This window comes from Notolepis coatsorum, assembly GCF_963971535.1.
Source record: "Notolepis coatsorum genome assembly, chromosome: 8".
Lineage (NCBI taxonomy): Eukaryota > Metazoa > Chordata > Actinopteri > Aulopiformes > Paralepididae > Notolepis > Notolepis coatsorum.
Genome location: NC_140172.1, coordinates 65,409,436 through 65,426,578, shown reverse-complemented (window position 1 = coordinate 65,426,578; position 17,143 = coordinate 65,409,436). Strand labels below are relative to the sequence as shown.

The 17,143-nt window shown below is 43.4% G+C and overlaps 1 protein-coding gene across 1 annotated transcript in view; it reads right to left on the bottom strand.

The window, feature by feature from the left end:
- Nucleotides 1–6,722, bottom strand: part of LOC311233477 (cell adhesion molecule DSCAML1-like) — a gene marked incomplete at its 3' end in the record, with an annotated part of 149,196 nt that extends 142,474 nt beyond the window's left edge. Inside the window, 1 exon segment of the mRNA XM_084320445.1 lies at nucleotides 6,605–6,722. Within this exon segment, the coding sequence (XP_084176571.1) occupies nucleotides 6,605–6,707 (103 nt within the window). The 5' untranslated portion in view covers nucleotides 6,708–6,722.
- Between the last annotated feature and the right edge of the window lie 10,421 nt (nucleotides 6,723–17,143).

Below are 17,143 nucleotides of genomic sequence, written 5' to 3'. Positions count from 1 at the left end.
GACATGAATACTTGCTTTTGAGGAATGAACTATCCATTTTGAGCAAGTGACACGCTTCTGCAGGTTATCACCTAGGTTTTGCAGTTTGTACTAATTGTTTTGAGAAATGCACTAACAGTTATGAGAACTTTAATTCTGATCAGAGAAATGCACCAAAGCAATTGAGAAAAACTGTAATATAATATAATATAATATAATATAATATAATATAATATAATATAATATAATATAATATAATATAATATAATATAATGCAGGACCTGTTCAGAGGTCTTTAATTGGCATGCAATTATCCTCAATGTTTAGCGGTTAGCACACACGGTTAGCACACACACACACCGGAACACACACGCATGCATTGTTTTTTGTAGGATCGCCGATGCGATTCGTCTCTGCGATTAACCCATCCCGTCGTCCTTCCCCCCAAGGGCAGCCGGGAGCAGACAGGCGTCGGCGAGGGCCACGCCCAGGGACCAATCCAAGTGCTCCTGCCCGTCTTCGACAAGGACGCCACAGCGTTAGCGATCTGTTGTTGTGCATTTTTTTCCATTGGGTTTATCTTATCGGGGGGAAACCCTTGCGAGCACGGGGAGAACATGCAAACTCCACACAGAAAGGCCTGGGAGATCCCCCACCTGGGTACCTGGCATCATGGAAACCTGGTCCCCAAGCGGGAATCGAACCCTGGACCTTCTTGCTGTGAGGCGACAATGTTAACCACTACACCACCGTGCCGCCTTTACTGTATATACTGTATATACAAATCGATATATCTATTTCTTTCTATCTATCTATCTATCTATCTATCTATCTATCTATCTATCTATCTATCTATCTATCTATCTATCTATCTATCTATCTATCTATCTATCTATCTATCTATCTATCTATCTATCTATCTATCTATCTATCTATCTATCTATCTATCTATCTATCTATCTATCTATCTATCTATGGGTATATGGGTAGAGAGGGAGGAGAGGGAGGAGGTAGAGAGGGAGGAGGAAGGAGGAGGTAGAGAGGGAGGAGAGGGAGGAGGTAGAGAGGAAGGAGGAAGGAGGAGGTAGAGAGGGAGGAAGAAGGAGGAGGTAGAGAGGGAGGAGGAAGGAGGAGGTAGAGAGGGAGGAGGAAGGAGGAGGTAGAGAGGGAGGAGAGGGAGGAGGTAGAGAGGGAGGAGGAAGGAGGAGGTAGAGAGGGAGGAGAGGGAGGAGGTAGAGAGGGAGGAGGAAGGAGGAGGTAGAGAGGGAGGAGGAAGGAGGAGGTAGAGAGGGAGGAGGAAGGAGGAGAGGGGAGATGGGCTACTGATCCAGAACAATGAGCAGTCGGCCGACAGTTCAGTTAAACACAGAACACAATAGACCATCATCATGCGAGAGACACACACACACACAGACATATATATATACACACACACACACACATATACACACACGCACACACACACAGACATATATATATACACACACACACACACATATACACACACACACACACACACACACACACACACACAGACATATATATATACACACACACACACACACACAGACATATATATATATATATATATACACACACACACACACACATACACACACACACACACACACACAGACACACACACAGACATATATATATACACACACACACACACACACACACACACACACACACACACACACACACACACAGACAGACACACACACACACACAGACAGACACACACACAGACATATATAGCCTACATACAGGAAAAATATGTCTATATGTCTAGTAAAGGTTTTAGGATTCTTTTTTTTAAATAACTTATATACTCAATTTCTGTCATTCTAACCCCTACAGTACCACCACCTCACAACCACCACCTCTCAACCACCACCTCACAACCACCACCTCTCAACCACCACCTCTCAACCACCACCTCACAACCACCACCTCTCACAACCACCACCTCACAACCACCACCTCTCAACTAGGGCTGGGCGATATGACGATATTATATAAATATCGGGTACAGTTCATTAACGATACACTTTTTAAACGTATCGTGGATATCGTGATGTTTTGCCCTCGCGTTGGAGGCCGCCGCGGCTGAGATGAGACTTACAAGCGCAGTGCTAAATGCTTTCCTCTCCCTCTCGCAGAAAAAAAAGTCAGTCACACACACACTTGCCCAAATTACGTCATCTACACGCACATACACGCACGCAAGCGCACACACCTAGCCAGAGAGGCGGTGGTTCAGTGCTAGGGATGCCCCCAAAACCCAGGAGTATTGATAAGCTCCGACGTTAGCAGTACTGCTATCGGTAAATTAGTCTATGAGCGGATTAGCTACGGAGCTAACATCCATCTGCGACGCAAGAGTGGACACGGAGTAATGTTAATGTTATGTCGAGTTCATACTACACTACACGTATGAACTCGACATAACGTTAGCGTTACTCCGTTTCCATGAAGTGTTTAATTAGCAGCAATCTGTTCTGTTGTTGAACATTTAACGTTAAGTTAACTTAGGTATCCGACGCACTTCCGGCGAGGACAGGAAGCCGCCATGAAACCGTTGTAGTCATATTGTAGTCTTTTTTTTTTATCCACTTTTTCTCCCATTTTCTATATTTTCTCCCATCCCAATTTCGTATCATCCAATTCAACCCTCCCCTGTCACGAACGCTGTTTCTTGCCTCCCACAAGCCGGCTGCAATGTGGACTAAGTCATACATAGCACAAGTCCCCTCCGGTACATGAGGTAACAGCAGTCGCATCTTTTCACCTGCTCGATCTCTCAGTGGCGAGGAGTAATGCGTGGGAGGCTCACGCTGCCCCCGACACTTCCTGATTCTACTGCGCAGGCGAACCAACCGACCTGTAGGAGTCGCTGTCCACAACGCCCGATCCCCACCCATCAGTTTCCCACCCCCTAATACGGCCAATGTGTATTAGTATGAACGACCAGCTAAACTGAAAGCAATGTGGAGCGCTGGGCTCGAACAGGCAAGCCCAGCGTCTCCGTCATTCGTGGCGAGCGCCTTGCCCACTACGCCACGTAGCCGCCCTGTAGTCTTTTAGTCTTATTAACTAAAAGATTTTAACTATTGGATAACTGAGTCATGTTTGCTATACATGTATTTCTTTCTTTAGGGGAGTAGGACATTTGTTTCAAAGTTTTAGCATGTTTTATAGATGGCTAGGTTAAACACAGGTTTTTGTTTTTAAGAGGGGGGGGGGGTTGATTTGATTGAAGTTTATTTCAAGTATGCAACACAACAAACAAACATCAAGTACAGATATAGCCTTAAGCCGATCAAATAATAAATGTATACATAAATAAATAGTTACAATATATAATCTAATAATCTAAATCTAATCTAATATATAATCTAAAAAAACGAAAGGCTAAAATGCTAAATATATAATCTAAGAATCCAAGAGTCTTTTGTCTTTAATGTTAGCTTGCAAACTCAAATACTGTCTTGGTAAGCCTCATAATGAATTGTTTGGGGAAAAAAGGAAAAACATCGTGATGTGTATCGTGTATCGCCGAAAGGTCAGAAAATATCGTGATATCATATTTAGGCCATATCGCCCAGCCCTACTCTCAACCACCACCTCACAACCACCACCTCTCAACCACCACCTCACAACCACCACCTCTCAACCACCACCTCTCAACCACCATGGAGCAGCACCTCCCATCAAGTCAATCCATGATTGAATCCCTCTGATGGAGAACCATGCAAGTCAAGTTCAAGTTCAAGTTATTTAATAGTTGTCATACAGAAGTACAGAATACTTTCATACAAAATGCTTCTTACTGTTACGCTCCAGAGACTGTGCTAGACAAGATAGTATCAAATAACATAATAACATAATATAGCATGAATTTAGAAGAAGAAAATGAGGTCACAGTGTTCGGTATAGACATATGTACAATGTTCTGAGTTACCATATAATATACAATACACAATACTATGCAGTGTACTAATGTACAGTACTATCTAGTGCAAAGCAGAAATGGGATGAGGTACAATTTTAGGTACAATTTACAGTAAGGTGTACGAGTTGTAGTGCAATCCTTCATCCATAAATATAAAGTGTGGGGAGTGGGTGCTACAGTGTGTTTGTTTAAAGTGGGTGTGTGCTATAAAGTGTGTGGAGTGGGTGCTACAGTGTGTTTGTTTAAAGTGAGTGTGTGCGTGTGGATGTGTGTGCTATGTGTGTTTGGTGGTTGTTGTTGTGTAGTGTTCATTCATTGTTCGTTTAGCAGCCTGATGGCCTGGGGATAGAAGCTACTTCTGAGTCTTTCTGTGCTCGCCTTGAGACTCCTGTATCGCTTGCCTGACGGCAGCAGTTCAAAGAGGCAGTTGTTCGGGTGGCTCGAGTCCTTAATAATTCTCTTAGCCTTCCCCTTGCAACGCTTGTAGTAAATGTTCTGGAGGGTGGGGAGCCCCCCTCCAATTGTGCGTTCGGCTGAACGTGTCACTCTTTGTAGTCTGCTTTGGTCTTTTGCAGTGCTATTCCCAAACCAGGAGGTGATGTTGCCGGTCAAGATGCTCTCTATTGTACATGAGTAGAAGTTCTTAAGGATCTTCTGGCTGACTTGGAACTTCCTTAGGCGCCTGAGGAAGTAGAGGCGTTGTCGTGCCTTCTTCACCACACTGTTAATGTGTGTGGTCCATGTCAAGTCCTCGGATATGTAGGCTCCGAGGTACTTGAAGCTGTTGACTCTCTCAACCGGTGCCCCGTCGATGCTGAGGGGGCTGTAGTCCTTGACCCCCGACCTCCTGAAGTCCACAATCATCTCCTTTGTTTTGCTGACGTTCAGGGAGAGGCTGTTTTCCTGGCACCATCCCGCCAGGACCTTGACCTCTTCCAGGTAGGCCCTCTCGTCGTTGGCAGAGATCAGGCCCACCACCACTGTGTCGTCAGCAAATTTGACGATTGTATTGCTACTCCGCTGAGCCACACAGTCGTGTGTGTACAGGGAGTAGAGGAGGGGACTCAGAACACAGCCCTGGGGGGCCCCTATGTTGAGGGTGATGGATGAGGAGGTGCAGTTGCCTGCTCTCACCACCTGGGGTCTGCCAGTCAGGAAGTCCAAGACCCACTGGCAGAGGTCATAGCCCAAGCCCAGGTCCCTGAGCTTGGCTATGAGTATGGAGGGGACTATGGTATTGAATGCCGAGCTGTAGTCGATGAATAGCATTCTCACATAGTTCCCCTGCCTCTTGTCCAGGTGTGATGCTGCTGTGTGCAGCACATGGGATATGGCGTCCTCCGTGGACCTGTTGGGGCGGTATGCAAATTGCAGGGGGTCCATGTTGATGGGGAGGGAGGAGCAGATGTAGCCCTTTACTAGCTTCTCGAAGCACTTCATTTGAATTTGAAGTAATAAAAATAAGTGATTCAATCTCATTATCTGAAGACTGTTAAGTGTCAGAGTTGAGTTCACTTTCGTGGTTAAAAGGCGGTAGAGAGTTTTGTCCTTTTAGGTGATGTAGAATGTTTGTTCTGTAAGTGTACCGGTATTTGGAATGAAGTATCTTGGGCTCGTCCAAAACATTTCAATAGAAACTTTCATCTGAAGTAGGGATGCACCGATACTGGTAAGGTATACCAGACTAAAATAGGACATCGATATCGGAGAATTTCCCCAATACTAAAATCTGATGCCAAGAAACCAAAGTAAAGTTACTTGATTTGCTGTATTTTTAACACATAGAAGGATATCCAATATTCTCCATATTGGAAATAAATGTATTATATATCTCAATATATCACTCTATCACCATCAAATGTTGTCCAATGACCCCAAACTGATGGTCTTCATTAAAAGCAATGAATCGGATCAGTGCTTGGTATCAGTGCTTGGTATCAGTGTGGAACACTGCTTGGTATCAGTGTGGAACACTGCTTGGTATCAGTGTGGAACACTGCTTGGTATCAGTGTGGAACACTGCTTGGTATCAGTGTGGAACAGCACTTGGTATCAGTGTGGAACAGTAGGCCTACTTGGTATCAGTGCTTGGTATCAGTGTGGAGCAGTGCTTGGTATCAGTGCTTGGTATCAGTGTGGAGCAGTGCTTGGTATCAGTGCTTGGTATCAGTGTGGAGCAGTGCTTGGTATCAGTGCTTGGTATCAGTGTGGAGCAGTGCTTGGTATCAGTGCTTGGTATCAGTGTGGAGCAGTGCTTGGTATCAGTGATTGGTATCAGTGTGGAGCACTGCTTGGTATCAGTGTGGAACAGCACTTGGTATCAGTGTGGAACAGTAGGCCTACTTGGTATCAGTGCTTGGTATCAGTGTGGAGCAGTGCTTGGTATCAGTGCTTGGTATCAGTGTGGAGCAGTGCTTGGTATCAGTGCTTGGTATCAGTGTGGATCAGTGCTTGGTATCAGTGATTGGTATCAGTGTGGAGCACTGCTTGGTATCAGTGTGGAACAGTACTTGGTATCGGTTTCAGCATTGAAAAGGTGGTATTACTGCATCTCTAATCTAAAGGATTAATCCACAGGAGAACCTGTGGTTCTTCAGTGAAGTCTCCCCAACTTCCACTCACCCCACAACAAGCATCATTATGTAGGCGGTCTGTGTCCAGTCCTACCTGGGACGATGGAGACAGTGTCCCGTTCCCAGGACACCACGCTCACATACTCCTGCACAGCTGTAGGGATGAGGCACTTGAACACAGCTACGTTGCCCCGCATGGACCGCTGGTCTGCCACGCGTACCGTGTAGGGTTCCCTGAAGACTGGACACAAACAAATACACGTGAGACATGTTTGTCTCTTCTGGACGACACTGGTGTGAGAAGGTTAATGGAACATGATGGAACAATCTTCAACACACCCTAAAGATCTACACTATAACCTTTGGGACGGTTTAGAACCGTGATCACAAACCACTCCATTCCAGTATGTGGTTGTTTTAGCTGATCATTTAATTGTGTTTAGTCTAACTTTGTATTTGTATCGACATAATTGCGAATGAGGGTGACCTCAGTGATCCTTTGAGATTTTAAATAAAGGTTTGAATGAAGGAGGAGAAATTGTCATGGGATAGGAAACAGGCCTATAGGCGTTCTGCTTGTAAATATAATTGATGGGCAAGAAATCTGACAGATCTGAAGAAATTAATCCGTTTGTGTTATGATTATTCTACTTTTATGATTTATGGTCGGTTTCAGTGGAATGTTTGGTGCGTTGCTAGGAAACAGTGTGGACTGCAGTTGATTTCCCATTGCGGTGTTTGCTAATATCAACAACTGACAGGAAATCAAATTCAGTCCGTTCTAAAAGGCTGGTTGGCTGGTTTATGTTTGTTTTTGTTGACAAGTAGAAACCGTCTATAGCAGCTGATATGGGTAATACCACACTCCTACGCAGAGCTGTCTCTATGCCTGTACGTCACAGCCTGCCAAACAGCTCTCCCCAGAGTGCCTTAAAACTGTACAAAATTAAACCAAAATAATATTTAAACCAGTATGAATATTACTTGTACAAATATGTGGCTATCGAATAACATATCAATTACAAATAATTGATTGTCTGGAGAAATTAGATGTTGTTTTCAGTTGTCTGGACAACGTCCAGCCACAATACAGTCCTGCTGGCACATACAGGCTGCCTCTAGCTGTCCAGTTCAGCATTGGACAGTGCCCAGTCACAATACAGTCCTGCTGGCACATACAGGCTGCCTCTAGCTGTCCAGTTCAGCATTGGACAGTGCCCAGTCACAATACAGTTCTGCTGGCACATACAGTACAGGCTGCCTCTAGCTGTCCAGTTCAGCATTGGACAGTGCCCAGTCACAATACAGTGCTGATGGCACTGGACAGTGACTGATGTTTGAATGCAAGTAAAAAAAACAACAACAACAAAAAATATATATTTTTCAATTCATGACTTAATTAATTTAGAAAAGAGACCGAAAATATGGGGGGAACAATAACATAATATTATTAATTCAATATGTTAAGGGAAAATAATACAAGTGTAGGTAGCGCCGTTTAGTTTACTTCCTCTTTGAGCAGAGATATGTTCGACGATGGAACGCGATCTGACTTTCTGTGTAGGATTCAAATCAAATCACAGCAGCTTCCTTGACATGTATATTCATGCACGATAGGGCTGAGCCCAAACGTTCGAACGTTCGAACCTTCGTTCGTTACGTTGGCATTCGAATTCTAAATCAACATTTGAATTTTTTATTTTTAATAATTTTTTATTTTGATTCATTCTGTTTAAACCAATGGGGTTTTTCTTCACAGTTGCAGATAAAGATTAGGCTACACTAATATTATAGTATTAAAAACTGATAAGTTATATTCATTAGAAAGTTGATTTAGTTGGGGTGGGGCTTCTCCCTGGGCTGGTTAATAATTTTTTTTTTTTTTATGTAATCAGATTAATCACTTTATTCAAATTGAGGATTTAGTTTGAGGATATTTATATATAAAAAAAAATGTAAATATATATAAATGAAGGTTCGAACGTTCGTTCGAAAAACCCTGACAGGGACAGCCTTAATGCACGAACACTCCCTTTCAACCAAAAAAAGAAAATGATGGCATGACATCCACAATCGGATGCTAATCTATTGTTTAGTGTGTACACCTTCATGAGAATATCACAGATGGAACAGCACAACAGTGAAGACGTGGCGTATTCTAATAAAGAAAAACACACGCGGGGGAGTGTCGCGCGGCTCATGCATGTCCATGCAATATTTTACACGCTCCTGAATGAGCAGGGACTCATTAGTGAAATCACAAGAAGCTAGGACACATCCGAAGGTTGCTAAGAAACTGGTTTAGAACGCCTTCCCTGGTAACGAGCGTGTGGAGGAACATGCTGTTGGCTTCCTGCCGCAGGAAAAAATTAACACTCTCCGCACAGAGTGCACCGAAAAACAATAACAACATGGAGATACATCTTCTTTTAAATCTTTGAGGTTTAAAATGCTACCGAGTGTATTAGAGGTAGAGGTCACTGGGGGAACGTCGTTGCACTTACATGCATAATACCTCCAGTCTGTTGAGTCAGTGAGCTGTGATATGAAACAGCATCAATATTTTGATCGCAGCGCATTAGCATTAGAATTTATGACAGAAACGGTGGGATGTCTCCGTTATTAAACACCGTCAGCACATACGACCGTGTGACTACTCCAAATCGATATACCTAAGACCTACAGCTACAGCACGCTGACACAAACCTATCTACCCTCTGAACAAGGTGTCTAACCCTAACCTGGAGATCAGATATGTCGCGCCAGAGGTCCCTGGCTAGCATGATGTTTGGCTCTAATCCCTTCTCTCCTGAGGCCAGGCTTTTGGGTCATGTGGGGAATAAAGGCAGGCTACCGGCTGGCATGCCACAGCTCAGGGCCCTCCTGGCTCAAATCCACAATTTGGCGCTAGCTATAGTATTAGTACAAGAATGAATATGAGTATTAGCTCAGCTCAGCGTGTTGGGAGGCAGAATATGAAAACAGATGTTGACAGCAGGATGGGAAGAAGGGGGGGGGGGGGGGGGGGCAGGGCCTGTCTGCCCTGATGGGAAGGGGGCGGGAGTTTGACAGCAAAACAGAGGCGTGGTGGAAAGGTGGAAAGGATCATCCAGTATAGACTATTGAATATAATCACAAAGGACAAATGAATTGAAAACACAATGAGAACACATCTTTAATATACGTTGGAGACATTTTGCGTTCATTTAGAGACAACACATTATTCATACAGTATCTTCTTTTTCTTTTTTTTGTGCTATTTTATATGCTAAGGGTTTGATCTCGATGTCGACTTGGTCCAATCGACATGAGCTCCTACTCTAATCTGTACGTGTTTCCACCTTGAACTGAGAGTTGGAGACCTTTACTGCATCAGGCTGCTTTCAGACCGGGTTCACCTTATTAAGAGACCAGTCTTACAAGCCTAATCAATGAAGCGCACCAATTAAGTCTGTTAATGAGAGATAATTAAAGAAGTGTGCAGGGGGGTATTTTTAGCCTGGAACAGAGTGAGGAAGGAGAGAGGAAGGAAGAGAAGGAAATACGAATGGGCTGAACAACATAGAACAGAACAGAATAGAACAGAATAGAACAAGATAAAACAGAACAGAATAGAAGAGAACAAAATAGAACATAATAGAAGAGAAGATAATAGAATAGAATAGAACAAAACAGACTAGAACAGAAGAGAACAGAACAGAACAGAATATGCCTTTTCAGGGGGGAACTTCAAACGTAGAAGCCAAGCCAGCCAGCATACCAGTCCATACATATAAAGAATTCATTTCAGAATGAATAATAGTAACGATTGAGTGTATAACAATACTAATAAATTATATTACTATTAAAAAGGTTATAGTAATATTTCTTCTGACAAAGTAGCCTTTTTTTTTTTTTTTTAACTTTGGCCATTTCCCTGGCTCTTTTATACGTTTATCGCATTTATACTTGGTCAAGTTCGACCGACAGAAGCAGGCTGAAAGGGTTCAGATGGGGGGGAAGACACTCTGGGAAAGGCACGGCTGCAGTCCGGGATTCGAACTCGCTCAGCCCCAGATCCGTGACGAGCACGGTTGTCCACGGCGCTGAAATAGCACTCGCGGTACGTGGTGAGCTACTGGAGCTCCCCTACAAAGTAGCTTTTTACTTAAGAATAATCCATTACTGAGTCATGATTATTAAGGGTAATTTAATAGAATTTCTTTTAGATTTTCTTTAGAATTACTAGTCACTTAAATTTTGTTTTGATAACCTTCAGGTCCTAATGTGTTTGTTTTATATATAGTTTTAAAATGTAGATTGGTAATATCTATTCAATATGCATGGTTACATATAAGTTATAACCTACCACTAAAGAAAAGGTCTCCATCACACAATATTTTGCCGTAGCTAGGTAGCCAGCAGGCTAAATGCCCCGCGACGCTGGTTGAACTGGACCTAGGTAGCCAGGTAGCTAAATGCCCTGCGACGCTGGTTGAACTGGAGCTAGGTAGCCAGCAGGCTAAATGCTCCGCGATGCTGAACTGCCTGCGCCGGTCTGTCTGTCAAAGACCGAGGGAACCGCATCGGGCTTCAGCTGATTAGTGGTCTTCTGGACAAACCTCCCACCCCCAACAACATAATCCGAGGCAATGAAGTATTCGCTGCAGATCTTCATTCCCTGTCCAACAGGCTGATCGCGCCGCCTGAGTGCAGCCAGCCAACGTGCCAACAACACTGTTTTTTTCACTGGTAGTTTGTGGAAATGAACCAACTTTCCTCTCTCTTTCACACTGTAAAATTAGTTTGAACAGCCAGGAGCAATACAAAAAGAACCACCGCTGTCCCGTTGTTTGGTAGGCAACATCTTCATCTCCCCTTTCAAAATACGTGCTTAACCAATAGGTGCTTAAGATTATGATGTCCTTTTTTTATAATTTCATTTTATTACAGGTCTTTAATTTTTCAAATCAGGTCTCATAACCAAATCGCTTTTCTTTTTTTCTTTTACTAAACACTGAGGGCTAGATCCACAAAGACTTTCGTCTTGTTTACATCAGGGTCCCCCATTTTCAATTCATAATGAATTGTAAGTAAGGGTGCAATTAGCACTGTGCAATCCATTCTTTGTGGATCTAGCCCTTAGAGTAGGAGTCATGTTTTGTAGCAGTAAGTTCCTGGCCTCACGGTGGTGGGAATGCTGTTCTTGACAATAGCATATATCTGCAGAGCCACAGAGCCCAACGTCTGGGCGGGGCTTCGTGGCTTGGACTAGGTTTGAGGCGGGACTTTGTGGCGTGGACTAGGTTTGACTGTGCGTGGGCGGGGCTTCGTGGCGTGGACCTTGTTTTGCACTACTGCGCATGCGGATGAGGGGGGGGGGGGGGGGCTCTCTCGCTCTCTCTCTCTCTCTCTCCTTGTTTACGACATACACAACTTTCGTCTTGTTTACATCAGGGTCCCCCATTTTCTAACTGGCTCTCTCTCTTTCTCTCTCTTTCTCTCTCTCTCTCTTTCTCTCTCTTTCTCTCTCTCTCTTTCTCTTTCTCCCTCTTTCTCTCTCTCTCTTTCTCTCTCTCTCTCTTTCTCTTTTTTCTCTTTCTTCCATGTTCCACTCAGGGGTGATGTAATGTGCAATAATTAATTGTACTTGTAGGGCTGTCAACAAATATTCTATATCGAAATGAATAATCGACAAAAATTATATTGGATTGTGAAAAAAAACAGATGGGCGGTCAATCATTAGTGGTTAACATACTGTTGTATTTGTTCGGTACGTTACACACTGAAACGGTTCGGTACGGATATGTGTACCTTTACACCCCTAATGGGAAAGCATTAAACAGATCATCTGTCTAAACCTCGTAACTCTATTCGCCCTCAAATCTGTGTTAATTTTTTATTTTGCATACTAATGTTCTGTGTCTTGAGTCGTACTGTATTGTATTCTGCATCTGTTAATAAAGTGTCAATCTGTAAGAGCCTCAAATTTCCATGTACATTTAATAAGTTGTCAACCAGTTTCTAACCTGTAACATTCCTAAAGTAAAGGCACAAGGGTAGATCAATGTCGTTGAAGTTGTGTAGACAATCTTTCCATTCCTGGTAACTGTAATGCATTCTACATTGTTGGCAGTATTTATAGTATGTGGAATCTAGAGATGGAAATATGCAGCATTGCACTTGATATACAGTACTTTCTCACATGGTTGATTATCAAACCCATTGTGTTTACTGATATATACCATATAAGAGTGGGTGTCAGACAAGAGGGAAGACTGTCAGGTTTTAAACTGGATAGCAAACAGAAGGTAAAGATGACTTTGAACTGTACAGTAACAGTAATCCAGAACTATTTCATTGCATTGTAAAGAAACTGATTTTATAGTATGTCACATCAATGTCATTCTTGTCTTTCACATTCTACTAAAACTGAATCAAACCATAAACAAGGTGGCCTGTTGGGATGTTAGATCCTAATGTGAAAAACTGATTTTATATGTCTGAGGAGAAGACTGGTACTCATCATCAGGTCCACAGACGGGCCTCCCATCTTCGTCTCCACAAAGTACTGGGGGGGGTCTACTGTATGTGTGCTATATTTAATTTAGTTTATATCCCATATAATTGTATTCAACCTCTTATTTACTGATTCTGATGTAACTCTAACCAGTTAATTAACAGTCTCTCCATCAATGTAACTCTAACCATATTTGCATATATTGTATCCCTCCAATGCACAGTCCCCCCACCCAACCCCCTCCAATGAACAGTTTTCCCCACCTACCCAACCTCTTCCAATGTACAGTTTCTTCCCCCTCAAATGTATATACTCTCTTTTTAGACTATTTTTGTATCACAAACAGTGCTGTATATTTGTAGATCTGGTATGTCATAAATGCCTAGTATATTTGTAGATCTGGTATGTCAAGCACAGTCTCTGGAGCGTAACAGTAAGAAGCATTTTGTATGAAAGTATTCTGTACTTCTGTATGACAACTATTAAAGAACTTGAACTTGAACTCATAAATGTCTAGATGTAACAGTACTGTCTATCTGTATGTCATGTTATGATGAATTGAAAATGGGGGACCCTGATGTAAACAAGATGAAAGAGAGAGAGAGAGAAAGAGAGAGAGAGAGAGAGAGAGAGAGAGAGAGAGAGAGAGAGAGAGAGAGAGAGAGAGAAGAGAGAGAGAGAGAGAGAGAGAGAGAGAGAGAAAGAGAGAGAGAGAGAGAGAAAGAGAGAGAGAGAGAGCCCCCCCCCCCCCCCTCATCCGCATGCGCAGTAGTGCAAAACAAGGTCCACGCCACGAAGCCCCGCCCACGCACAGTCAAACCTAGTCCACGCCACGAAGTCCCGCCTCAAACCTAGTCCAAGCCACGAAGCCCCGCCCAGACATTGGGCTCTGTGGCTCTGCAGATATACCCTACTTGTTCTTGAAGGGCTTATTTGTTTGTTATTGTTGTAGTCCAGTCAAGCAGGTGTGTTGAGGAGGAGGCTCTGCCCTGGGTGGAGAACATGTTACAGATGTTCCCTCAGTAGACTGTGTTCTAGGTCAATCTGTGTTCAGGTCGAGATGGGCTATTTTGGGGGCAGGTGCTTCTCTGGGTGGGTTGTGGGACAGTGGGAGGGGCTAAATATGTTTTCATCAAGCTGCCAATCAGGTTTTTTGCTCCACTTTTTTTGGTTTGTTTTTAACACTTTAATCGCCATGGGTTAAATTAATAATTTACCATCCCTCGCCAGCTCTATTTGTCTATGGAGAAGTTCCCCTTCTTTGCAGGGCTATAACTTTTTAAATTATATTGCTAAATTGCCATTATTATGGCCCATTCAATGTCCTATATGTATTGTTCAGGGTGTAGCAACGTTAAACTTTTTCATTCACATATTCATACTAAAATATGGTCTAAAGTATAAGTATGTTTTTTATCGTTTTCTGCAGCTTTCTTCAGAATGTGATTTATAGCCCTAAATGCATTATATTGATGATCAAATACAGTTTGGTAGGAATCTGTGCGAGATAAAAAATGTCAACTGGACGTGGTTCTAGAAGTTTGGACCTGTCTAGCATCCTCTCCTCTTCCTCTAACACCAAGATTACCACCTCTCTGACCCCCCTCCCTCTCTCTCTCTCTCCCCTGTCGTCCCCCACAACTCACCGGCTTTGATGCGGATGTTGGGGCTGCGTATCTTGCCGGCCTGGTTCTCCGCGGTGCAGAAGTAGTCGTTGTCGTGGATGTAGCTGTTGTAGGCCGAGGGGGAGAAGGAGTAGAGCTGGAGGGTGCCGTTGGCGTGCACGTGGCGGATGTGGGGCACGTCGTAAATGTCATCGCCGGTGGCCAGGTACCAGCGCAGGATGGCGCTGGGGGTCCCCCCCGCCGGGCAGGGCAGGGACACCCCCACGGAGCTGGAGTAGGTCACCCTCTGCAGGGAGGCGTTGATAAAGTAGAGCCTGGTGGAACCTATGTCCTCACTGTGTACTGTAGAGAGTAAAGACACAACACAACGCAACGTCACTCACTGTGTACTGTAGAGGGTGAAGACCATAGGCGGCCGTAGCTACATTTCACCCATTTCAATTGAAACAGGCCCCACCTGCTACTAGCAGGGACCCAGATTGACAAAACAAAATGTGCACACTGTGCCAATGAGGATAAATGATCCACGGTAGAAACGCTTGAAAAGGCAACATCACCAACACAGAAAGATGTTCACTGACTTAAGTCTTTCACCTCATGGAATAAACCTCGTTCCTGACAAACCAAGTCATGTAGATCTCCATGGTCTAATTGTTTGCGAGTTTGGCACAGTGGCTACAGTAAAACATAATATTTTAATTGGCTTCCTATTGTGATTCTGTGTCAGGCAGAATGAAATGCATAAACCTCCTAACCTGTTAATCTGTAGACCGTTTTCGCCTAAAGGTACATGCCTAAGTAAATGGAAGATTGCTCCACTTCTGCAAGGTCAATTTGCATGTTCTTGGTATCTAGGAACATCTAGGGACCTGGGGGTATGTATTTCCAGTGTCAGAAATATTGTGTCTGTTACTAGGCTGAGTAAATTGTAATGAAGAAAAGGAGAATATGAATTATGATTTATGATTTTTGCATATTTGATCATGTTAAATCTGCGGGGCACGAGAAAATGCTCACTGAGCTCAATCCCCACTTTATTGAGATTATGTGTAAAAAAAATCTAAGCAAATGAACCGCGGGAAGATGATTAAACAGAAGGATTTGTAGATACAGTAATTAATGATAATCGATTTTAATTATAAATTCATATTTTACCTTGAACTTGACCTTATTATGGCCAAATCATACATCTATGGATAGGGAAAATGCTCCTCTTTCCAATGGCAGGGTTGAATCTGGATTTAGTCATTTCCTTGCGGTTTTCACGATAATTAGCATTTTCCGATAAATTCGTATTTCCGATAAATCGTATAAAACATCGGTAAAAATGAAAATATACACTTTGTTTTTGATAGGGTTGTGGTCTTTACTCTTGGCTATACTTTTTTTTTTTTAACATTAACCTCTTAACATCCAAGGGCCCACATGTGGACGATTCTTTGCCGAACTCTAGTGGCTCGGGTGTGCATTTCTTTTAATACAATATATAGATGGAATTAAAGCCCTATTTGTTGCCTGTCGATTTGCCCTTTCAGGTGACAAAATCCGTTCAGCGGTTCTCGAGTTACATGCCGATATGTGAGGCGTGCCCCAAAGTACGCAAAAGTACACATTACCACCCCCGACTCCCGGGGCTCTAGCTCCGTCAATCATTTGGCGATCTCGAAAATCTTTGCACAGGGTTGTAGCCAATGAGTGTGGCTTTCCAATGATACCCCATGATATGATAATTGGGGATCTAATACGGTCTCTATTGATCGATTTATGATAAAGAAAAGCAGGCTTAACAGGTTTCTAATCTACTGTTTCATTTGATATATGGCATCATGTAGCATACTAGCATTATGCATTAAGATTTTAGGGCTCTCTCGCTCTCTCTCATTTTCCTGCACCCCACAATTTGATAATCACCACCTAGTACCCAGGAATGCATGTATGGCCCGCTACATTGTCATGTAATGCTGGGGGGGGGGGGGGTTGTTAGAATAAGATGAGGGCATATTTGATGTTGAAACGGGTCCCCTGAACTTTAAGGCTTAAGGCTGCCTCACTGTGTACTGTAGGGGGTAAAGACACAACTCAACATCACTCAGAACCCACATCCTCACTGTGTACTGTAGGGGGTAAAGACACAACTCAACACAACATCACTCAGAACCCACCTCCTCGCTGTGTACTGTAGGGGGTAAAGACACAACTCAACATCACTCAGAACCCACATCCTCACTGGGTACTGTAGGGGGTAAAGACACAACTCAACACAACATCACTCAGAACCCACCTCCTCACTGTGTACTGTAGGGGGTAAAGACACAACACAACATCACTCAGAACCCACGTCCTCACTGTGTACTGTTAAGGGGGTAACACAACGCAACATCACTCAGAGGGCAAGACAGGGGCGGATTTACCGTATTCACACAACGGCCAGAGTGTGAATATGGTCAGTGGACTAGGTTTCCCTTCTTTTTCTATTATGACTTAGTACTTTACGTACTTACTACTGGAC